The sequence below is a fragment of the Orcinus orca genome, chromosome 6, assembly GCF_937001465.1.
Source record: "Orcinus orca chromosome 6, mOrcOrc1.1, whole genome shotgun sequence".
Taxonomy (NCBI): Eukaryota; Metazoa; Chordata; class Mammalia; order Artiodactyla; family Delphinidae; genus Orcinus; species Orcinus orca.
Genome location: NC_064564.1, coordinates 108,474,109 through 108,498,926, shown reverse-complemented (window position 1 = coordinate 108,498,926; position 24,818 = coordinate 108,474,109). Strand labels below are relative to the sequence as shown.

Here is a 24,818-nt window from a genome sequence, read left to right as displayed (position 1 = left end):
GTCTCGGTATCCTTGGTTTTGAAACGTGGATTTACCACCTATTTCACACTGTTGGGTTGAAAATAAACGAGAATGAAATGTGTAAAATTGGCACAGAGTAAATGCTCTCCGCCCCAGATGCCCTTCATCTCTGTTGTATGCTCAGTAAGGGAGGAAGTTGTTTTAATCAGATGGTGGGAACTGAACACTACATTTCCTGGGGCTGGGGAGTTGTGCATTTTAGGAGAGCAGCCTGGAAAAAGCAATTCCTAACCCACAGGATCGGCGGTGGGGAGGGGGGAATGAAACATCAGCGGTGAAAGATCTAGACCATGACAGGCCCAGGGATCCCAGTGGAAAGTCTCCTGCTGCAAACCTCCAGCACATCTAGCCTGTGGCTAGGAGAAAGGTCACTTCCGTGTTACCTCTGCTTCTGGGGATGGTATCAAAAGCATAGCAGGCAATTTGGAAAAAGAACTTTATTAACTTCATGAAAAACAGCTGCCGTGAGTCAAGATCTGGACAAAGACAGAGCTCTGGTGGCTTCCAGTCAATGGCCTGGAAAAAGCCACCTGTTCTCTCTATAGCCTCAGACCAGGGTCTCAGTTGGGGTCCCAGGCAGAACACCCCACCTCCTTGCCTCCTCTGTGCAGGCACAGATTCAGGCAATGCATTCTCATTAGACATTAGATTCCCCTGCTCTGTGGATGTCTCACTGAACAGGAAAATGAATCATCAATGCTCCAGACATTCAGGACAGGACAGATCTATAGCACACCAGCTACTGTTCTGGATCAGCAACCAGGAACACCACATTCTGAATAACCAATCAGAAAGTCAACACTCCGGAGGACCACCCAGAATTCTAGAATGCAAAATAAGAACCCCTTAACTTTCTAGATGATTCCATCAGGAGTCCCATGTTTTAGAATGCCTGTATTCTGGATCAGCCAGAAATCTGACATTCTAGGTGATCAACCGGGAAACCAGTGTTCTGGCATTCCGAAGGAGAACCACTCCTCACTTTCTAGATGGCTCACCAGGAATTCAGCATTCTAGATGGACAAACAAGACCACAGTGTTCCAGATCGTGGTGAGAGACCCAGAGTTCTAAACGTCCACCCTGATGCTCTCAACACCAAATCAGAAACCCAACATTGAAGATTATCAACCCTGGCCTCAGCATTCTGGAATGATGAGCAGTAAGCTCTACCCTCCAGAATGCTGCCGCCCTGGCCCCTCAGAGCTCTGTGGATGGCCGCCCCACTCCAGGCCCGTCCTCCTGGCGGGGGTCCGGCACGTGGAAGGAGACGTAGGGACAAGTCTTGGTGTTGAGGCAAACCAGCTTCCTCAGCGTGGCCGTCTTGACAAGGTTGAAACCCATCTCACCGCCAAATGTGCTCGATTTCCAGTACTCTGGAGAACAGATAGGATTCCCTAAGAGGCCCTTAAGGGAAAAAGGAGCCCCAATTTCTATCATACTCTCCCCAAAGATGGAGTTTGGAGAGCACTTCTCAAGCAGCAGCCCTGGGTAGAACTCCAAGGCATCGATGTCCCCATACAGCTCCTCCAAGTCAGCGGCCATCTCCTTCTCTCCTACAAGGGGGAGAAGCCAAAGTCAGAATCATGATGCCACCCATTACGGTTCATCTGGGCAGGGAATCTTCTAGGCCCACCTTTTTCTGGGGAGGAGAATGGACTTCAGAAGAGCACCTTGAGCAGATGAGCACATGCCCTAAGATCTGGCCCGGCTGAGCGACCCTGCTCCAGGGCTGCATCTAGGGAAGGAATTTGCTACTGCAGATGGAGTCAAGGGCCTGGATCTGCCACCACACAGCGTGTGACCTCGGGCAACTCACCCCACTTCTCTGTGCCCTAATTACCTGATCATTACACCAGGCAGAAGCTACCTATCTTGTTTCCTTCACAGGCAGGTTTCAAGGGGCCTTATCCTGGTCCAAGACCCTGCGCTCTACTGGAGCTCAGAGATGCAATGTCATTTGTCCAAGATCACAGAGAGACTTAGCGACAATGTTCTTCCTGTCTCTCTGGACTGTCATGGGAGACAGACATGGAGTGTCCCTACCTGTCTCCTCAAGTCCACCCTCCACAGGGTACCAGTACACAGTCAGGTGTCATGTCACACCCTGGTCAAAACCTTTCAGTGGCACCCCCATTGTCTGGGACAGGGGTCCCCAAACTTGGCTGCCCAACAACTGGGGATCTTGAACAACAAATATATATATATATATGACATATAGACATATATGTTACATATATTTATTATATATATATTATACAATTTGTGTTTTTTATATATATATATATACACTTACATATACATACACATACATATATGTATGGAGATATATATATATATACATACATATATATATATATATACATACATACAGATTCTTGGGTACCACCTAGGTCTACTGAATCAGAATCTCTGGAAGAGCCATCTCAGATTTGGTATTTTTAATTAGTTTTCTAAGTGATTCTCAGGTAGCTGCCCATAAATGGGACTTAGGAATGACTAGACAGAATAAAACCCAAAGTCTTAGCGTAGAATCCAAGATTCCACACAATCTGAGCCAGCCCCCTATCACTAACCTCCACCCAGCCACACCTAGGACTGTTCTGAATAGGCTCCCTTTTTTTCTTCTTTTTTTTTAGGCTCATTCTTTTTAACCCCTGTGCCTTTGTACTTTCTGTTCCTCCCTCTATCCTTCACCTGGAAAATCCCTTTTTTTTTCTTTTTTGGCTGTGCCATGTCTGTGCCTCCTGCAGTGGAAGTGCAGAGTCTTAACCACTGGACCGCCAGGGAAGTCACGGAAAATCCCTTTTTATCCTTCAAACCCAGCTGAGAAGCCACCTTCCCTCCCCAAGCAGAGTCATCTGCCATCCCTCGCCACCCCTGGCACCGTGCTCCCACACCCCTCAAATCCCACCGTCACAGTGCTGGCCATACGGATCACCCCGTTCTGTTTCCTCAATGTCTCCTTCACTTCAGCTCTAGCCCCTCGAGGGCAGCAGCCGTGGCCGGGAAACAGCTGCTCACCTGTGAGCTCCTGGAAAGAGGTGTAGGGCTTCATGCCAAACCTCTTGCGGTACTCATTGAAGGGCTGCAGCCGCAACTCTCTCGATTCCTTGATGACTTCCACAGCCACGTATAGGACATGGTGGTCTGTGTTCCTACCCCCGCCGATCTGCCAAGAGATAAACGCAGCTGTGGTCTGAGAGCCAGGCCACATTGTCCTGGAGAAGAAATTCAGGTCAGGAGTCCTTTCTGAGCAGAAAGGATGGCTCAGCCTAGCGGCCACCAGGCTGGCAACCCGGCCCTAGGTCTGCACTGCCGTGCTTTCTCAGGGACCCCCTCTGAGGCTCAGCTTCCTCATCTTTAGAGTGTGGAGTGGGCCAGGAGGACTTCTCTAGTCGCTCACCAGACACACTGTTCCCCAGCCCTTTGAATTTAGGTGAGAACCCACAACATTCTGTTAAGGAAGGTTCTGGAACTATTAGGTTCAGCAACTAGGACTCTGCAGAGGAGATGGCCAGCACAGCCACAGTCCAGAACTCAAGCAGAGGGGACTGGCATTTCAGATCTGGAAATAAAAGGCAGAAAGATTTCTGAGCTTTCAAGTGATGGAGACAGACGGATGAACAAATGTTAATTTGAGGGGCCAAAACTTTATGGCTTTCCTAGGATATTTTTTAAACTCTACCTGGCAGAACTGACATGTGTCTGTCACTCTCCAAATCAGTTTTTATCATAGAACAAAGACGTTTAATCTTTTAATGGATTCTGCTAAGGAACCTATTTCTATTGCTTTCCATTCTCTATATCACAGAACTGAGATTAAATAAAATTTACTGAGCATCTAGTATTAAAAAGTGAGCCCCAGGGACTTCCCTGGTGGCACAGTGGTTAAGAATCCGCCTGCCAATGCAGGGGACGTGGGTTCGAGCCCTGGTCCGGGAAGATCCCACATGCCGCGGAGCAGCTAAACCCTTGCGCCACAACTACTGAGCCTGCGCTTTAGAGCCCGCAAGCCACAACTGCTGAGCCCACGTGCCACAGCTACTGAAGCCCATGTGCCTAGAGCCCGTGCTGCACAACAAGAGAAGCCACCGCAAAAAGAAGCCTGCGCAGCACAACGAAGAGTAGCCCCCACTCGTCTCAACTAGATAAAGCCCGCGCGCAGCAACAAAGACCCAACACAGCCAAAAGTAAGTAAATAAACAAATTAAAAAAAAAAAGTGAACCGCTAGTAACCGGCCACCACTAGAAAAGAGAAACTGAGCTAGAAGGTAGGAACACAGAGTATCAAGTCACTCCATTCAGACCAGATAAAGCTACACACAGAGACAGGTGATTATATCTGTTTCTCTTTCTTTCTGCCAAGCCTCCTGGGAGAGGAATTGTTGTGAGCTAGCAGGGAGGGAACTAAAATCTTGCTATGAAAAGTGTAATATATAGACACATTTAGTTTAACTAAACTTGTAGTTTTACTTTAAGACCAAGGCGGTGGCGTAATATATCCTGTGAAGGGAGGGAAATAGGGTTCAAAGCCCAAGTAACCTGGTGAGATGAAGGCTCCAGAGGGAATTCCCTGGTAGCCCAGTGGTTAGGACTCTGAGCCTTCACTGCCAAGGGCGCGGGTTCAATCCCTGGTCGGGGAACTAAGATCTCACAAGCCACACAGCACAGCCAAAAAAAAAATAAGGCTCCAGAAAAAAAAAATCGGATTCATAACTGTTAAGGAGCATAGGTCTACTACTGTACAGCACAGGGAACTCTGCTCAATAGTATGTAACAACCTGAATGGGAAAAGCATTTGAAAAAGAATAGATACATGTATATGTATAACTGAATCACTGTGCTGTACCCCTGAAACTATCACAACATTGTCAATCGTCTCTACTCCAATATAAAATAAAAAGTTTAAAAAGATATTCTTAATGCAAAAGAATTGTCAAAAAAAAAAAAAGGAGCATACATCTAAAGAAAGATCTATTGCTCAGGGTGAACTGCTAATGCTAATGCTAAAGAAAGAGTTCTGTTTGGGCAGAACAAGGACAATTGGGTGAGAAAGAGGAAAAGCATAGTTGGGTGAAGTTGTACACCCCGGGGCAAAGCCAGAGGGGGCTGGTGCCAATCTCAGCTGAACCATTTACAAGCTGTGGGGCCATTGTGGATTGACTTGCCTGTATCCGTGTTGGAGTCCTAACCCCCAGCACCTGTGAATGTGACCTTATTTGCAAATACATGTAATCAAGGTCATACTCCACTAGGGTGGCCCCAGATCCAATGACTGGCGTCCTGATAAAGAGGAAAGAGAGACACAGGGAGAGCACCATGCTGGAGTGATGCTTCTGCAAGCCAAGGTACCCCAGGGACTGTCAGCCATCACCAGAGATGAGAGAAAGGGAGGGAACAGATTCTCCCCTGGAGCCTTCAGCAAGAGGACGGCCCTGCCGACACCTTGCTTTTGGACTTCTAGCCTCCAGAACTGTGCAACAATAAATTTCTGATTGGTATTAATACCATCTGGGGGAGTTAACTACAAGGGCTTTCTAGAGAAATGTTTGAGGATCGATCTTTTTCACGGCCTAGATGTTAGTAATGTGTAGTAAACGTTTAATGGGTGCTTGGACGGATCAATGAATAAATGAATAAAAGGTGATACTTCTCAGGTGTAAGGTGGGAATATTTCTTTCCTTTTCTGGATGTTTCTTTGTCTATGGAGGAAACCCCAGTAGCCTAACACTCTTAGCATCTTTTGCCAACCTCTCCCCCTCCCTCCTTATTAGAAGACGAGGAGTAACTTAGTATTATCGGTGAGTTGGAGCACAGTAACTAGGCATGCGTTGTTCAAGCTGTCCTCTCTACCGCTCTTGAATTCAGTTGACACCAGGGAGTATGTTTTCTCTCATACTCCTTGTTCTGGGGGGACGGGAGGATGTTGGGAGAGACCTTCCTTGTTTCCATGCTTCCACATCTTGGTAGCCGAGTTTGTCTGTTTGGGGGTTTATTATTAAAAAGCCTGCTTTAGGTTTTCTAGAATCAGCTTTATCAGTAATAGAGGTGATATTTTGAACTTCCAAAAAAAGAAAAAAGAAAAAGAATAAATGTCTGCTGCTGAAAACCCCCTGGTTTGTGTTCCTTTTGCAGCCCTAGGAAACAAATACAGGGACTGTAGGCAAACGACTTAGGCTAATCCTCTGTTTCTTCATGCGCAACAGTGAGGAAGGTAGAGGCACCAGTCTGATATGCTGTGAGATAAGCCCGTGGTGAAATAACTGAGATGAAGATACAGAGCAGTTGTCACTGGTCACACGGTGACCCCGAGATGGAACCAGGGTGGGGGTTATCAGGGGAGGCCCTGTCTTATCACTTCTCACACGCTCTTTGATATCCTGAGAATCCACACACTTCTGTGACCCTTCTGCCTGGTACCGGGAAACACCAGGGCTTTTCACACACGTCACCAGGGACATTGCTTGAAAATTCTTTGGAAACCATGAAGCCCCGCACACGAGTTATTGTCTCTGTTCATGTCTGTGTCCCCACGAAGAACAGAGGCCGTAAACCAGCCAGCAGCTGCCCGTTGGCGGCAGCATATGCTAAGTGCAGTCAAATTACCAGGGGGAAACCTAAATCCATATGGTGCCACAACTTCATGGTAGGGCTGAGGGGAGCTAGGGAAGGAGATGGTAGCCTCCAAACATGGGGAAGGGAAGATTTCGGAGGAAATTAGTTAGAAATTCCAGAGGGAAAGGCTGTATTATTTTGCTACGGCTGCCATACCAAAGTGCCTAGGTGGCTTAAACAGCAGAAATTTATTTCCTCACAGTTTTGAAGGCTGGAAGTCCAAGATCAAGGTGTGGGCAGGGTTGGTTTCATTCTGAGGCCTCTCTCCCTGGCTTAGAGATGGCCAACTTTCCCCTATGTTTTTCCTCTATGCACATCTGTATCCTAATCTCCTCTTCTTATAAGGACGCCAGTCATAGTAGGGCTCACCCAATGACCCCATTTACCTTAATTAACTCTTTAAAGACCCTAGCTCCAAATACAGTCACATTCTGAGGTTTTGGAGGTTAGGACTTCAACATGGGAATTTGGGGCAGGGGGCAATTCAGCCCATAACAGAGGCCTCTAATGTAATAAAGACCTACTATGTGCAGGCACTTTTGCATATATTGCCATACCCTGAATGTCTTCCTGGTCCTCAAATTGCCATGCCCTCTGACCTCTGGGCCCTTGCCATGCTGTCCCCTCCATCTGGAACACAGAGATCCCGGGCCACGAACGCTACCTCTTGCCCTGGGAGACCCCTATCCATTGTTGGGATCTCTGCTCAAACATCACTTCCTTATCCACAATCCCCAACTCTGGGCCAGAAGCCCCTCTCTGAGTTCCCAGAGCATGGTGGGCTTTCTATATTGTGGTTCTTAACATGCTCTTATAATTCTGAAAACATCAGAAAAGCCCTTGGTACAGTGCCTAACATGTAGTAAGTGCTCAAACGATGTTAGCTGTCACATGACTGTCGTTCCTTTCTAGGGTGTACGCACCAAAAATACAAGGACCCAAGAATCACATTGACCTGGTTCACCTCTGTATCCCCAGCACCTGCAGCAATGCCTGGTATCGTTGAATGAACGAAAGAACGACAGAATGAATGAAGGAATGATCACGACCTCTCAGTAGGGGTGACACTCTCCCCCTTTCACAGAAAACTGGGGTTTGGATCCCAGAGCCCAGCGGCCCTCCCCAGCGCTCCTCTGAGGCTCACCTGGCCCGCGGGCTGGCGAGAGAAGGCGTCCACCAGGGCCTCGACCCCGTAGTCCACCAGCATGGAGGTGTTGAACAGGAACTGCTCATAGCTGTAGTTCTGGGGGCCCACCCGGAAGGAGTCGGGCATGAGCGGGTGCCAGTGGTAGAGGTGATTGAACTCCATGGCAATTCGGTTACGGTACTGGAAGTGGGTGCCTAACAGCAGCTCTGGGTCAAACTTGAGCTGCAGGAAGTAGCCACTCAGCTGCTGCACGTACTCCTCGATCACAATCTTGATGGTCTCCCCTGGGACGAAGGATGGGGAATGGGGTCAACAGAGCACAGGGACTTAGCCACCAGGCTTGGGAAGTGGGCCAGTTCATGCAAAGGGCCTGGTTTGGCCTCCTTATCATTGTAATGGTTGTTTGATTTTATTTGGCCACTTTCACTTTGCCTTTTTGTCACAGGGCGTGAAAGTGGAACTTTCTGTCTCAGGCCGCATTGATGTCCCAAGACAGGAGCCACCTGCTAGTCCCATGTTCCCTGGGGAGGTCACAGGCCGGGCTGAGCAGGACACGCAAAGGAAGTATCTGAGGATGGGTTTTGTGACCCTCTGGTGGCCACCTTCCCACAGCCCATTAAAAGAGGCTGGAGACACCACAAAAGGTGGGCACGTAGAGATGAACTTAGTGAGGGAATCTCAGCGTGCCTAAGATGACGGGGGTGAGGGGAGCTCCCAAGAGACCATTCTAAGAGCTGCAGCAGCAAACAAGGGACACTGGAGACATAAGTGAATCTTGTCCCAAATATAACCCTCTTGTCTTCCTGTGTATCAAATTCCTCTGCCGCCTCAGGAACAAGCTACAGAGCAAAGAGCCAGGGAAGACACGAAAGGAACATCCATAACACAATGAAAACTGGTCAGCGAGATATCAGAAGAAACCGATATTTTGGCCAACTAACCACTAGACAAATTGACTTGTAGCAAATTGACCTGGAGCCACTGGAACTGCAATCAGCAGACCTGGGTTTAAATCTTGGCTTCACCCTTTCTAGCCACCCGAGCTGGGGCTGTGCTACTTACTCTCTCTGAAGCTCACTCTCCTTATCTGTAAAATGTGTACTAGAATCATACCAGTATAACAATAGTCACAGGGTTCCTGAGAGGAGTAGACAATGAATGCCTCTGAACCGCTTGGTACAGGGCCTGGCATAACACGGAGGGTCAATACGTGTAGAAGTGGGAACACTACGTGGAGGTGTGAGGGGAGAATCCCCTGCCCATACGCACACGTCACAAAAGAGTAGATTAAGGCTCACACCCCGTCCCCACTCAGGAAAGCACTCCCCTCAAGATGCGGTGGAAGCAGCCTAAACTCTGGTGGCAGCCAGACCTGGTTCAAGTCTCTCTGCACTGAATGGCCTTGGAGAATTCACTTACCCTCTCTGCCTCTTAATCTTCACAACAAAGGGTAATCCTATCTGGGTCATAAGGCTGTCGGGGAGGGTTGAATGAAGCACTGGAGGTGCAGGGCCCTAGGAGTCCCGCCTCTGGCCACAGCTTCGTCACCAGTCAGTATGCTGGGCAGCCTGCAGACACAGACTTGCCCTCTCTGATCAAAGTCTCTATAATACTGGGACTTCTCCATTGTAAAGCAATTATACTCCAATAAAGATGTTAAGAAAAAAAAAAAATACTGGGACTTCTGAACCAGCCCCTTCTCGTTCTTTAGGCCGTTCCTAACCCCAGTGCATGGCTCTTCCAGGCACCAATGAATCAGGCACTAGAATTGGGAACAGTCACGCCCAGTGATGCTGAGACGGGGGCAGAGGCTCACTGGTGACACAGAGTGAATATGGTCTGGACAGGGGTGTCGGGGGCCAAGCTCCCAGGCCAAAGACCATCTGACATTTTAGGCTGCAGGCTCACCCCTGTAGGGGACACAAAAATAGCTTGTCCCTGAGGCACCCAGAAGCTACCAACCTCCAGGAAGGCAGATGCATGCAGGGCAGGAAACATAAAGATTCCCGAAGCCCAGGCAAGCTGGGGTATTTGCTGAGGATGTCCCTGAGTGCTCCTGGGATGATGGGGAAACTGAGATTTGGGGTGGCTAATCAGATTTGCTGCTAGTCACCCAGCTAATAATCAGCTACCGCAGCCCTCCGTTTTCTGAAGGCCTACTATGTGCTAAGTACTTTCCCGTTCATCATCTCAACAAATCCTTACCGCCATCATTATTCCCAATGTATAGATTTGGAAAGTGAGGCTCACACAGGGGAAGGACCCTGTTCAGAATTCGAATCTCTCTGTCCCCAAACCCTCCACTCCGCTTCTCAGGACAGAGGGCGTGACCTTCCAGGACAAGGCTGGCTTGGAGTCCTCACCGATGAGGATGAGGCGGGCCGTCTGGAAGAGCTGCTCATCGCCCCAGGTGGGGTGCTCAGCCTTCAGCAGGTCACACACTCGGTTGTGCTCACGCAACCAGAGTGTGGCATAGAGCATGAGCCCCGGAAGCAGCCCGAACACCTCCTGGCCCACTGCCATCTGGCTCTGGGGCGGGATGCCCCGGGGGTAGTGCATCAGCACGGGCGCCTCTTCCACCGATGGCGGGTACATCTCTCCGTCCAGCACCTGCAGGATGGGGCCACCTGGTAACCTGGTGAGGGGCCGGGTGCCTGCACCTGCGCAGCTGACAGCCTTCCACTCCTACTGACAGCTGCCCGTAACACGCAGGGTGGCCGCCCGGCCTCCCTGACCAAGGCCTGTGGATTCTACCTCCTAAAGTGAGTCCCTTTCTCTCTCCCCTCTGCCGCCACCCTCTTCCAACCCACCCTCATCTTCCACCCTGACTCCCCTCGTGAGTAGCTCCATCCCCCCAGACAGTCCGTTCTCGGCTCTGCAGCCAGAGCAATCCTTTAAAACACCCAAATCGAGCATCACACCCTGGCTTAAAACCCTTCCAAGTCCTCTCTCGGCTCTTGGCAGAAATCAGAAATCCTTAACGCGACCCTCGCTCATCGGGAATCACTCAGGTGTCCAGCAGCATCTCCCTCATTTTCCTCCCTTGAATTCACTCAAGCTGACTTCCCCTCTCCAGCCTTGATGCCTGATAACCTGGCCTGTCCTGTGCCCTTCTTGGCCTCCCTAACTTCTCATCATCATTCATGCAACTCTCGGTTTATTCGTACTTCCTAAGGAAGCCTTCCCCATCCTCTGCACACTCTCGTGGCTTCTCCCTGGTGGCAGCTATCACAAGTGTAATTAATTATATGGCAGTGTCGTCATTCACTCAATAAATGTCCACCGAGGACCTACCATATACTAGATACTGTTCTTAGCCCAAAAGATTCAGCAATGAACTTTCTGTCTTGGTTTTTGTTTGTTTAGATTTGCATGGTCCAGTATGGTAGCCACTAGCTACGTGCAGCTACTAAGGTCTAGAAACGTGGTCGGTGTGAATGAGGAACTGGATTTTTAATTTTATTTTCTTTAGATTTAAATTTTAAAACAGATACCTCAGCTATTGGGAAGTCGTTATGCTTAGAACAACTCGGGCATGTGAATCTACTTTCTCAACTGTAAATTTTATGAAATCTAAATGCAGATCAGAATCTCCAACGAAAATCTGGCACCCAAATTGAGATGTGCTGTAAGTGTAAGATACAGGTCAGATTTTGAAGATTTAGCACAAACAGTGAGATAGTTTATTGACAATTTTTGTGTTGATTACATGTTGAAATGATAAGATTCTGGATATATTGGGTTAAGTTAAAAATATATTATTAAAATCAATGTTGCCTGTTGCTTTTTACCTTTTTTAATGTGGCCACTAGAAAAATCCAGATAACTTAGATGTGGCTCACAGCAATGAAATAGGGCAAATGATACCTATTTCATGCAGCGGATATGAGAAGTGCATGAGATAATTACCTATGTGGCTCTAGCAACACTGAACAGTGCGAGTTCAGACGAAAAGTCCTCATGGAACTAGCACCCTACTGTTTGTGTCTGTGGTCCCTGAGGAGCTCGAGGGTAGGGCCCATAACTCTCACGGCCACTGCTCCCCTGTGCCAGGCACATCATAGTGCCCAATTAATATTGTAGAATAATTAAATGAATAAATGCAGGCTGGAAATGGTCATCTCCTGTGGAGCCCCAAAACCCACCTCCCAGGAGAACATGAGAGGCTACGTCTGCTCCTTGTCTGCATCTCTTGCCTGGCACCCTTTCCCAGGGTTTGCTGTCTCTCCTCCGACCACACACCTCCAGCTTCTGCAGCCGGCCATCTCAGGACACCCTGGAGGCCCCCACCAACAGCTTCTGCCAGGGAAGACCACGGAAGGTTCTTCCCAACGCCCCATCCCAAGACCCAGTGCTACCTGGTACTTGAGTTTCCCATCCTTAAAGAGCCGCAGGTGATACTGACGTTCCAGATTGTCTCCATAAATGTGGCCAAGGTCGACCTGAAGACAGAGAGAGGGTCCACTCAGACCTCTGGGTCCTGCCCCACCTGTAACAGCCTCCATGTGCCAAGTGCAGCCCAGAGAAGTCCTGAGCCCCTGCCAGGTACTCACCCCATGGCCCAAAGCCTTGGTGAAGCCAGGACCCATCTTGCCAGAAGTTTTGAAGAACTGATGTGTGAAGTGTTGCGCAAAGAAGGCAAACATGAGGTTGCTGCCTTGGGGGTCAGGGATGAACTTCCTCCTAAGCAGGAAGTGACGGCTCAGGAGCTCGGCGTCGGGCAACTGCTTCTTCCCTGGTTGGGGAGGTGGGAAAGAGCAGTAGCTGCTTCCGGTCTGGATCCTCCTGCCTCAGGGCCTTCCAGGCTCGCCAGATCGAACTGGTCCACGCAGGAAGCCCAGAGTGGCCTCCGCAGGACCACCTCCCTCCCACCTGATGGCCCCTTGCACCTTCTCTACCAAAAGACTCTAGAAGCATTTATGGGTGAAATGGCATGATATCTGGAATCTGTTTTTAAAAACTCCATAAAAAGTAAGGTGAGAGGGGATAGATGAAATAACATTGGCAAATTGTGGACAAATCTTGAAACCCAGAGAGGGATACAGAGGACTTCCTTATACTTTTCTCTCAACTTTTGTGTGTGTGTTTGCTACTTTGTACAAGTTAACCCTCCTCCCCCTGAAAAAGAAAGAGAAAACACACAAACAGAAGAGCTTGGACTCCCCAGCCGTGGAGCAAGGTAGCCTGTGTCTGAAATGGGTTACGCCATTTACTAACTGTGTGAACATGGAGAAGTCATCCCATCTTTCTGACCCTATAAGAAATTATAGAAGAATTTCTTCTTCTATAATATAGGGCAAATGATATCTATTTTATGCAGTGGATTTGAGGAGTGCCAATGTAACCGGCAGAAAACTGGTGAGATGGAATCTTTTAAACCAAGGGTCAGCAAACTTTTTCTGTACAAGTCCAGATAGTCAGTATCTTAGGCTCTGCCAACAGGTGGTCTCTGTCGCATCGGCTCAGCTTGGCTGATACGGCAGGAAAGCAGCCACAGGTGATACCTAAGGAATGTGACTGTATTGTCCTTTGTGTACTTGAAACTGAATTGATGGCTCTAAACTGAGTAAACCCTCCTGTCTGAAGACAATCACAGGAGCGGATAAGGAAGAAGGTCCTGGGAAGAAGACCCCTGCCAACGAGACCAAGTGGGGGTCTTGAACAACTAAAGAAAAAATTTGACTTTATGTGTAAACTGCGCCGATGAAGCACATAAGACTGTTTACATTAGTAAAGACCCAAACTCAGAGTTAGCACCCAGTAAAGAGCTCACTATTCTTTCCTTCCTCCATTTCAACTTTAAAGTCACCCCCAGCCCAGCAGGATCCCACCCATCTAGTAGACAAGGTTCAGGCAAAGAGGCACCCTGGAAATATGGAAGCACTAGTCTGACTCTGCCGCTGACCTCAGACAAGACCCCTCCACAACCTCTTCCTGTCCTCATCCCTGGTTCTGGATATGCATATGTCTTGCCTTGGTCCACCCATCTGTGAAATGGGTCAGTAACTGCTCTTCTGCTTGTTTTTTCCCAAACAGAAGAACTAAGCATCTCCTGTGACACAGCCCAGGCCCAGCCCCCTCACCCCATCGCCATTACCTTTGGTCCCCATGGGCGTGGGACAGTCTTGGGGCACAGAGGGCAGAACACGCGTATAGTAGCTCACGTTGGAGAAGGATTCCCAGCTGATGTAGTCATGCGCTGCATTGTAGGTGGGGGGGCTGGGGATGAGGTTGGAACGCGCTACAGAGGGCGAAAATAATAGTGACAAGGGGTTCCTGCCCCCAGTTACACACCCCCTTCCCCGCCTCTTCTTGGGTTGTTCTATTTTTGGTCCCCCCATGCGGCCAAAATTTTACTTCCCCGACCAGGGATTGAACCTGCACCTCAGCAGTGAAAGCACGGAGTTCTACCCACTGGACGGCCAGGGAATTCCTTGGGTTGTTCTTTTTTCATTTGGCACCCTAGAAGCCCCCCGCCCCCAACCCCTGCCCTTATCATATGCCAAGAATTCCAGGAAGTGGCAGGATTTCTTGCTCCCCTAGATTAGGAGGGCCCCGCCCCCACCCACCTATGAGTACCAGACGCATGAGCATGTCCCGGATGTAGGTGGCATTGACAAACTCCCAGAACCAGCGGCCATGCGTCAGCAGGAAGTGGAGGAAAGAGGGGCTGGGCCGCAAAGTAGTCCGGAGCCAGGTCCATAGCTCAGCTGTGAGGGCAGTGGGAGCCGTTCAGTCAGGCCCTCCTGGCAGGACCAGAAGCAGCCAGAGGAAGATGGGAACGGGGGACGAGGGCCAGGATGGAACAGGGTAGAACCTCTGGGGCAGGGGTAAGGATGGAACCTTGGGAGTGATGGCACGTGACAGAACCAGAACCAGACCTGAGGACAGGAGACAGGACCAGGGACTGAGGTCAGTAAGGCCGGAGCTGGGCAGTGAAAACTCACTACAGAGCCCGGAAGCGGGGAGTGGGTTGTGCCAGGAGTGAGGGCTTGGGCTGGAGCCAGGTCAGGGGCAGTGTCAGAGGTCAAAGGAGGCAAGAAAAGAGAACAGGGCCACGGGCGGAGGCGAGGGTAGGAAATGGGGGTCTTGGAGGACGAGCCCAGGGGAGAAGGATTGGGGCTGGAGGCCCAGCTCACGGATGGTGCAGTTGGGGCCGGAATAGCCCGTGCGGGTGCAGTCGCACTGGTAGCGGTCAAAGCCGAAGCGGACACAGATACCCTGGTGCTGGCATGGATAGTAACAACAGGGGTTCACTGTGGGGAGAGACAGAGATCAGAGACCACTCCAGGGCGGCCTCTCGTTGGGACCAGAGGCATGGAGTCCAGTCACAGCTCTCTCCTAACTCACTGGACTCCTGTGTTCCCCAAGGGTCCTCTCTGTCCCCACAGCTATGAACAGAAAGCTCCTGGCCCTTCCGTTTCCAGACCTTGCTCTGGGTTTCCAGTCTTCCCCACATCAGGCCACCAGGGGAAGTCCCCCCCTCCCTCCCTGCTGTCACCAAAGTGGGGCAGGAGAAGAGTCCAGGCCCCAGGTTGTGACATCAAAGGCTAGGAAACAGCTGATAAGACACTGCAGCCACCGGCTTTTCTAGAGCATTCACTTTCTGCCAAGTCAGAGCTCAGCACCAAGGGCAGAGTTTGTGGGGTTCAGTAAAGGGAAAAGGATAGGGGTTCTCAGACCAGCCCCCAACCTCTGGGCATCAGGACCTACCATTCCTTTATTTTTGCAGAAGGGAAGGAAGAGCAGGTATCACAACGTCCAGTTATAGGCAGATGGGGTGGGGTGACTGAGGCCAAATAAGGGGAAACCCAGATGGGTCACCCAGCAAGTGGCACCAGACCAACTGCCCATCCCTTCACTTCCACCCCACCCCCAGACACTCAGCCGTCAGGTCCAAGGAAAGACGTTTCCCAGAACCCAGAAGACAGAGAATGGGTTTGAGGGGAGTCTCAGCTCCCGTCCTGATAGACCCAGCCCCAGCTCACATCAGGGTGGAGTATGGGCTCTAGGATCTTGAGGGAGGTCAGGCACCACGAGAACAGGAGAGATGTGGCCGGAAAACTCTCTCCAGAGGGTGAGTGGAGCTCTAGCATCACCCCCACCAACCCCCTGGAGAACCACCGCCCCTGCAGGAAGTCCCTCCTTGTGTCTAACCCAGATCTCCCCAACCACAGCTTCAATGATTCTCCAACAGCAAGGTCAGAGTCTCCTTGGAGCTCCCTCAGTGCTCGTTCACAGCTCAGTGAGGGACACCGAGGCTTGGGAAGAGGTGGCGACTTGGCCAAGACCAAGAAACAGAGCCAGGCCTCCTGCAGACCCAGGGCGCCTGGCTCCTGGCAGCAGCTCCTTCCCTGGCCTTCCACAGAAACACCAGGTCCCTCCCGCAAACACACTTCCTTAACTGGGCTCAGAGCCAACGTTACAGGGAACTCTGATTCTTTGTGCATCTGATTACAGGAGGTCGAGAGGATAGCAACGGGAGGTGGGAGGCTGAGACGCCGCCGCAGGCTGACCACCTGCCATGGTCACAGGGCAGGACCCTCTGGTTTAGGGCCCCTCACATCGCAGAATCATGCAAATAGTCTTGCTTAGGCCCTGGCAACTCCCCACAGCCCCACAATAGCACCTCTGGGACCCTTGCAGGGTATAAAAAGGGAAGAAGTCTGAACAAAAAGGCCTTATCAGACCAACGCAGGCGGACCGGCAGGTGGGGCCCAGGGCAGGGGCCTGGCAGGGGCCACAGGCCCAGAAACGCCAGGGAGCTCAGGCTCAGCCGTGCAGCGGCTCAGGGACCTGGGATCTCATCGATCCCTCCTGCTCAGGACACTCTGCTGTTCTGCCCAGGAGCTCCCGCGGTGCCACACTGCCCAGCTCCCGACCCTGGCGCACCAGGCCCTCTGTCACAAACGGGTCGCCCTACCACTCAGCGGGCACAGGGGCTGAGGCGCGGCCCTTCTCTGGGCTGTCTCCCCATCCCTCCCCCAGTAGGGATCCCAAAAGGAACTCAGTTTGTTCTGTGGCAGCCCATCCCGCGACCCCAAAGCTGAAAGCTCTGCTCTGCTCCCTCCTTGACCCAGGCTGCGGCTCTGCCCTCGTAAATTCCCTCCAGATCTACCTGACCCTGCCCACTGCGCATGCACCAGAAAGCCGCCCCCTAAGTGTCCACACTCCGCCGCGCTCTCTCGGCCCTGCTCCACGTTCCAGCTCGACCTGCTCTGCTCCACCACAAGCCTCCAAGGAAAAGGGCTTTCCCTGACTTTCTCCTCCCTCACAGAGGCCGTGCACACAGCTGGGGCTCAACCCATGTCCTGGAGAGATCCAGCCACCCAGGGAATCCAGATGCGATGGCCAGAGCTTCAATGTTTGCGGAATTTAAACTGCAGCGAGGAGACCAGCCAGCCCAGGCTTGGCCAGAGGGACTCCCTGATCTCCCCAGCACCCCCGCAGCTGGCTCTGAAGTCTGGCTTGAGGGCTTCAGCAGGCAGTAGAACTGTGTCCCCAGACGCAGAAGTTCCTGCCCGCATCCCTCTCCGTCTCCTGTCAGGAGAGTCTGTGTGCTGGGCGCGGGCAGAGGTCCCTCCCTCCCAGACCTGCTGCCCAACTTTCCCTCCCTCCTCTTCCGCGATCTTTCCATAAACACCGGCGGCCCCAGGGCAGGGAAAGTTCTTCCCAGCAAGGATAGCAGCTGCCGCTGGCGGCCCCATGATGTCAGGATGGGCAGAGAGGAGACTAGGTGCTGCTTCCCGCCCTTCCCCGGGGAGGGGAGCCTAACCACAGCTGGACGGTCACGATGCTTCACAATGGGCCGGGAAGCCAGGGCTCTGGCTGACCCTCCAACCTTGCATATCTACCTCGTTTATCTGCTCAGCACTCCCTGGTGGGTGGGTGAGACTCCCCCTACCCCTGCCACCGCCCCCCCGCCCGCCCCAACCCTGCCACAGATGAGGAGACTCGCCCAGGCCCCACTGCTTCAAAGCTGCAGAGCCAAGATGAACTCCCTTCTCTTCCCTGCCCTTCCTCCTCCTGGAGGTGCCCAGGCCTGGATTTGGGGAAGGGATGCAGAGGGAGAGTCACTTTGTCCCACAGGCTGGGGACGACCCCAGGTGAGATAGGTTTGTCACCTTTCCTTCAAGGTGGACATGAAACCAGGACCCCAGAGGGAGCGCCATCCCCTACCGCGACCAGAGCTCTGGGAACTATTCACAAAGGAAGGCCTTCCTTCAGTCTAACTTAAATCCCACATGCTTTCATGTGCCCAGCGGAGGACACCCTGTATAATAAAACATCAAGAAAGAGAACTAGGGAGATGCAGACACAGAGTCTAAAGTGCCTTGAGTTCCCACACCCAGCACAGGGCGAGGCACCAAGCAGGTGCTGGGTGAAGCTTTATGGGAGAGTGACTACTCTTTATTGGTTGTGTGTCCTTGGGCAAGTACCCTGTACCCTCTGGGCCTTATTTTTCAGCGTTTTCCAGGAAGGGGAGGGAACAGACAGGCTCTAAGGAAAAACCTCCCTCTCTGCCTCCCCTTCTCTTCTCAACTCTGGGCGAAGCCAATCTATCTCCAAATATCTGGGTTATTTGCATCAGTAGGATTCCCTAGCCCCATCAGCAGAGAACCCTGCAGCTTGCTCTCACTGCATCTTCAAGCCAGCCCAGAGGTGGTGGGGTTGACCAGCAAGCCCACACTGCACACATTCCCACCGATGAGGAACTGTTTAGGACTTCCCGGCTCCAGAACTTTCTGAGGATCTGGCAAGGAAATGTCCCCCAGTCCAGGAGTCAGGGCTCCAGGCACAGTGAGGGAACACCAAGTCGTCAGGACTTGGAAGCACCAGGCAGCAAGAGGGCCCGTTAAAGAAGGAGGCTGGACTGAAATTCCCTAAGAATAATATTTAGAGAAGCTCCAGGAGCTTGGCAGCCAAAGAGAAAAAAAAAAAAAGGGGGCCCTGACCAGCCAGACCTGGGCCCCAGGCCCTACACCCTACCAGGTCAGCGGCCAGCCGCCAGGCACCACCGCAGCGGGCCCCGATGGCTGGAAGAGGAAGTCCTCTCCCAGCCCACAGACTCCTCTGGTGCTGCAGATAGGAGGCTGCAGTCAGCAGGAAGGTTTGGCACAGGCGGGGTTCCTGCCCCACGTTCCAGAGTTAGCTGGCCTCAGGCCCCTCTGCCTGGCATGGAGCTCCGGTTGCCAGGTCATGCCCTATCCCTAGCCAAAGAGAGAGCACTAAGCCCAGTCCAGGAACTGGAGGGGATGAACTTGAGCATTAAGGAAGCCCTGGCACATCCCTGTCCTCCAAGCCGGACTCCACCTTGTCCGTCACAAGAGAGGCAGAAGCAACATTCCCTCCCGCCACCTGCCCCCACGTAAGCTTGCAGCCCTTGTCTCCTGGGGGAATCAGCTTTTGCTGCTGCTCTGGGGACAAAACACAGGCTTTGGCTTTCCAGGGTAGACGCCTCCCCTGAATATCCAGGCATCTTGGACCTCAGTTCACCCAGAGGCGTGGAAACGGGAAGGCAGCTCAAACCTTCTGCCCCAAAACCCAGCTGCTCCTCCGCTCTTTCCCTGACCCTTGCAGCGGCCTCCTTAACGGTTCCCCAGCCTCCAGCCTCACCTCCAAGTCATCCGCCCAATCTCACTCTTCTGTTCCCAGTTACCCTGAGGCCCCAGTCCCTCTCCTCATTCTGCATCTAAAGGCCCGTGTCCACCAGCAGCTGCCTCTGTCCTACTGCTCCCTGTGCGCCCTTCCACTCCCACAGTTCAGACCTTTAGGCTTCAGCTCATGCCCTTGCTTCTGCCAGGAAGACCCCTTCCAGAGTTTCATAGTAAAACCTCACAGGATTTCCACCAACTCACCACCTCCTTCGGGGTCCCGGTCAAACGTCACCACCTCCAAGAAGCCTCCCGAAATTCTTCACATGTAAGGGACGAGCCCCACACACCCCTGTGCTTCCCTCAGTCATGGCCCTGACCCCCTTGGATGACAGTCTGTGGGCATTTCTATCTCCTCCACCAGACTGCGAGCTCCTCCCAGCTCTGTCTCCAGGCTGCAGCCAAAGACTGGCATAAAGCAACCCCCTGGGGATGTTTGTGGAGTGAAGAAAACAATTCTGTTTAAACACAATATAAAGATAAGTAGAAAAGGCTAAAAGCAAAATGGCACAGACCATGGCTCACTAAGTACTGGTGAACAGACACAGGAGGACAGGCAGGGTGAGCCCTGGGTACCCTGGGGGCCTGGATGGGGCTGAATGGGGCTTCAGAGGAAGTGCTGGGCTGATCCAGGGACTAACAAAAGGGGCCACTGGGTCAGCCTAGTCAGCCTCGGCTCTGCTACTGGGGTGTCAGACAAATGGGCTCACCCCTCTGGGCCTCAGAGTTCCCTTCTGTAGAATGGGACTAACATCTCCCTGGCAGGGCTGTTGTGAGCACCAACAACAGAGGTGCCCACAGCCTGGTTTTGTAAACTGTAAAGTGCTGGCCACGTGGGTCTTCCTCCTCTTCTTCCCACAAACTAGACCTTTGCTCGTGCCCAGCATCCTCCATCCTTTCCTTGACTCCCCAAATGCCATCCTCTCAAACCCTCTCCTCCAGGAAACCTGGTCTGATTCCCAGTTCACATAGGTACCCTTTCTCTCTCCTCTGAGCATCACAACAGAAGGATCAGATCCCCTCCCCACCATCCTCTGTTGACCACATTTTGCAGATGGGAAATGGAGACACAGAGCTCACACAGCTATGTGATGAAGGAAGCTCTGTCCAGACCCTGCACAGACACAGACACAGACACACACACACACACACACACACACGCACGCACACACACAAGCAGTAAGCTGGGGGAGGGAGGCCGTCCGAAGGAGGAACTGCAGTCCTTCACCTGGAACCTGGTACATGCATGGTGGAGGGGGAGGAAGGTGTGAATTTTACAGGACCTGACTTTCCCCATCTTCTTTGGGGTGATGAAACCAGGGTCCATTGGCAGGGGGTGAGAAGGGCAGGGAGGACTCTGAGGAAAGACCCTGAAAAATGCCTGGAGTCAGGTAGATCCAGCTTCCAGCCCTGAGCCCACCATGCACTGTGTGAGCTTGAGAGGGTTATAGCCCCCACCTGAGCCTCAGTTAACTCATCCGCCCAGTGGGGACCTCACAGGTGAGGATTTAAACCTCAGGGGAAGCAACCCAGCCCCGTAAGTGTATTTCCACCTCCACTCTCTCCGGAATGGCTGGTGTACCCCGGGTCCTCACCGAGGGAGATCTTCTCCACTGGGGCTGGGAATCCGGAAGGGTACCAGAAAGTTAGAGGCTGGAGAAAGAGAACCCGCCAGCCCGCCTTCCCCTGGAGCCTGCTGCTTCCTCCGAAAGTGGCCCGCAGGGGAAACAGCGGGATTGTTGGGGATGAGCTTGGGCTCAGCTTGAGCTGGGGGCCCAGAACAGGTGAGGGCCTGGAGAGAGGCTGTCCCTTTTCCCAAAGCCGGCCCGAGATCCCAGTCTGCCCTTTCCCCCCCGAAAAGAACCCAGTGGCGTCCTAGCCAAAGCCACACACCCCGGGGGTCTGCAGAGAGCCCCCATCCCACCGACAGACTCAGCCCCCTCCCCACTCCCAGGCACCGCGAGCCGAAAAGGGGAAGCTGGGCCGGCCGGAGGGAAGAGGCGGGTGGGGGCCAGGCCAGGGACGCAGGACTTGGGGCTGCTCGGGGGCAGGAAAGGGGCCGCCTACCCGGCGCGGGTGCCCCGGGGGCCGCTGGCAGGACGGGGGATGGCGGCAGCAGCAGCAGAAGCAGCGGGAACCGAAGCGAGACACTCCGCCCTGCAGAGGGAGAGAGATGAAGGGCTGAGCCTGGCATTCAAGGCTCCACCAGGAGGCAAAGGGGATTCTGGGGCCACCAGGGCCGGACTTACGGCTCATGGTGCAGGGCGGTTGATGGATGCGGGATGCGGACTGCCTGCTCCTTGGGTGCGTCTCTAACTGTGCCCCGGAGCTCTCGCCCGCCTGGCCCGCCCCTCCCCACCCATTCCCTGGCTCCACCTCTCTAGCCAGCTGTCACCTCGGCCTCCGCCCACTTACTTCCTCTGCTCCCGCTCCAGCCAAGATATTTTATTAATTATTCTATGACGGACACTAAGGTGGTTTTTCACCCGAGATCCGTGAGACACCGGAGCCTTTAAAACCCAGTAGCACCAGAAGTGTGTCCATTTGGTTGATAAGAAACTGAGGCCCGGATATGGTGTGCCATGCTGAGGGCCCCCAGGGCTTCAGGGCAGAACGGCTGGTATCTCAGCCTAGAAACGTCCGCTCAGAACCACATAGCCTCCCCCCACCCCCACCGCTACCCCCAAGCGGAAGGAGGATGGAAAAGGAGCAGTCCAGGCGGGCCTGCACACAGTCTCCGGGGTGGGAAACCCACTACCCTCAGATCCAACAGGGAGGATGGGCTTCCGCCAAGGGCTGGGCTCTGCCCTCTAAGGTCCCGCGTCTCTGCCTGAGTCTCTACTGCCAGAATGACGAGCACAGACTCCAAGTCCAGGAGACCTAATTCAAATCCAGCCTCTACAGCTTACTAGCTGTGTCTCCTTGGACCTGGTACTTAACCTCTCTGGTCCTCAGTATTCTCTTCTATAAGGCGTGGATGCTAATAAGACCCATCCCAGAGAACTGTTGTAAGATTCCGTAAGGTAATGCCCACAAACTCCCTGAGGCGGTGCCTAGCATAGAGTAGGTGATCTGTCATCAGGAGGCATTCTTTTCAAAGATCTCCTGACTCAGGTTCCAGGGTGGCCAGGGTGGAAGCTCCAGCTGGACTCACATCTATCTGCCTACTTTCTAGAATCCCAGCACTCAGCTCCTCTTTTTTTGTAGCTGGGGAAACTGATCTTCGAAGGGGGATGCGCCCTGGGTCACACAGGGTCTCCTGGTCCCCACATCCACCGATTTTCTCCCTCAGTTTCCCCCCCACACCCAGCCATCCTGTGGGCCCCAGAGAGTGGAAGGGCAGGCAGGAGGGCTCAGAGGTCCGTATGTGGGCTCCCAGACATTCCTGGGTACAGAATGGGAACCGTGTGAGTTGGGAGAAGTGAGGCCTACTGGGGATCCCCTCCTACGGCCCCACCCTAGCTGTTCACATGCTCCACTGGGACAAAAGCCAGCTGCCCCAAGGAGACAGAGCAAGCCAGGGCAGATGCGGGCGGGAGTGGAGCAAGTGGAGGGCCTGGGGCCCTGGGGTGCTGGGGAAGTCTGACCCACCACCCAGATCCAGAGCCCCCGGTGACTACCCAGGCAGGGCGAGGAGACATAAGGCATGGATATCAGCCAGAGGGATGGGGGCAGGGTGAGATTCGGGGGTCCAGTTACCCAGACTAAAGGGGGATTTCTGGTGATGAAAAAAGAAGAGTTTGGATGAGGCCCCATCTTCACTCCCAGGTCCTCCCTCCCTTCAGACCCTGAGCCCAGGCATTTCCCAGGCCTGTACCTCCTGCTGACTGCTCACTCCCAAGCCACTCTCCTGAACTCAAAGGAACAGCACCTGTGTGGCCCTGGCACTGAGAAAAAGAGCCTGCAAGTCAGAAGGACCAAGTTCAAGTCTCTCCCGCGGTTTGACCTCAGACAAGTGTCTGCACCTCTCTGGACTTCTGCTTTCCCATTTGAACAATGTAAAGATCAAATCAGATGGTTTCTGAGAACAGGCATGGAGGGATTGAGCCCTCACTGTGGCCAGGCTCTGTGACCAGTGCTGGAGATCTCGCAAAGGATGCAGTGAAGGAGAGGCCAGAGGCAAGATGGTAGACAGGGTGCCTGTGCAGCCCCCCAGGGACAGGACCGCACCAAGAGGGGGCATGGGGGAGGGGAAGACAAGAGAAATGGTGGCAAGAGCCTGGTGACCGATTGGCACTAGAGCTTCAGGGAAAAAGAGGTGTTCAGGAGGGCACCTAGGTTCCTGGCTTGATGCTGGCAATAATATGCAGGGAGGGAACGAGGGATGGGGCGCAGGCTGGGGTAGGCGGCATTCGAATTTGGACTCACGGGCTTCCCTCGTGGCGCAGTGGTTGAGAGTCCGCCTGCCGATGCAGGGGACACGGGTTCGTGCCCCGGTTCGGGAAGATCCCACATGCCGCGGAGCGGCTGGGCCCGCGAGCCATGGCCGCTGAGCCTGCGCGTCCGGAGCCTGTGCTCCGCAACAGGAGAGGCCACAACAGTGACAGGCCTGCGTACCGCAAAAAAAAAAAAAAATTTGGACTCACTGTGTTTGGTCTCTCTCAGTGGCAGGGTCTGCATGCAGCTAGATACACAGAGAGGGGTCCAGGCCAGCCCTTGCCCCAGCCCTGGGAAAGGCCATAGCATAGGGTCACTTTCCCTGTCCGTTTACTCCAAAGCCTATAGCTTCCATATCCAGGGAGTTTTCCTAACCCTCAGAATGGTGAACGTCCATTCATTGCTCAAGGCCCGGCTCTGCGTCCCCAGGGAAGCATCCTCTGACACACCTCTTCCTCTTTCTGTCCTCTGAGGAAACTCCTATGTCACCCCTGGTCACAGCGGGCAGCATGCTGGATTGTGTGGTCCCTCGCTCTCCCTTAATTAGGCTGCAAGAATCTTGGTCAGTCACATATCCCCAGGGCAGAGTGCAAGGTCTGGCATGTAGAAGGCACCCAGCAAATGTTGGTTCATTGAATAAAGAAGTGAATGAGTGCCTGTATGAGTGATTGAATTCGTGAAAAAATATAGACCTTCTATGAGTGAGTAAGGGTCCAGGGCCAGCCTCATCAAGGTGACTGCCACCCCCATCCATCTGCTGTGACAACTACAAAAAGTGTCAGTACTCTGCCTCAGTTTCCCTGACCTTCCCAGCTGGGCCCTTGGCCAGCACCCTCAACACCCTCACAGGCCCAGCTCCACCCCAGGCCCTGAGCCCCTCCCAGCTAAGGTGGCCAGGACCCCCTTCCCTACACCCTGCTCCCGCCACCCAATCCCCCTGACATGGGGTGGGGTTTCCCTCTGCACACCCCCCCACCCTGGGCTCCACCCCAATCACATGCTC

The 24,818-nt window shown here is 53.0% G+C and overlaps 1 protein-coding gene across 5 annotated transcripts; it reads right to left on the bottom strand.

Annotated features, from left to right (window-relative positions):
* Window positions 1–443: 443 nt before the first annotated feature.
* Window positions 444–23,908, bottom strand: PTGS1 (prostaglandin-endoperoxide synthase 1). 5 transcript variants are annotated; one of them, XM_049711436.1, is made up of 11 exons: window positions 23,807–23,908; window positions 21,506–21,595; window positions 21,034–21,091; window positions 14,924–15,040; window positions 13,882–14,025; window positions 12,338–12,519; window positions 12,143–12,226; window positions 10,148–10,394; window positions 7,782–8,068; window positions 3,044–3,191; window positions 444–1,575 (listed from the first exon to the last, which is right to left on the bottom strand). In XM_049711436.1, exons 1-11 carry the CDS (start codon window positions 23,891–23,893, stop codon window positions 1,220–1,222), a joined length of 1,800 nt encoding a protein of 599 aa, XP_049567393.1. In that variant the 5' UTR covers window positions 23,894–23,908; the 3' UTR covers window positions 444–1,219. The 5 variants fall into 5 exon arrangements, with proteins under 5 accessions (XP_049567393.1, XP_004269299.1, XP_012388315.1 ...); XM_004269251.3 differs by lacking the exons at window positions 21,034–21,091; window positions 23,807–23,908 and adding exons at window positions 14,354–14,494; window positions 21,688–21,782; XM_012532861.3 differs by lacking the exons at window positions 21,034–21,091; window positions 23,807–23,908 and adding an exon at window positions 21,688–21,709.
* Between the last annotated feature and the right edge of the window lie 910 nt (window positions 23,909–24,818).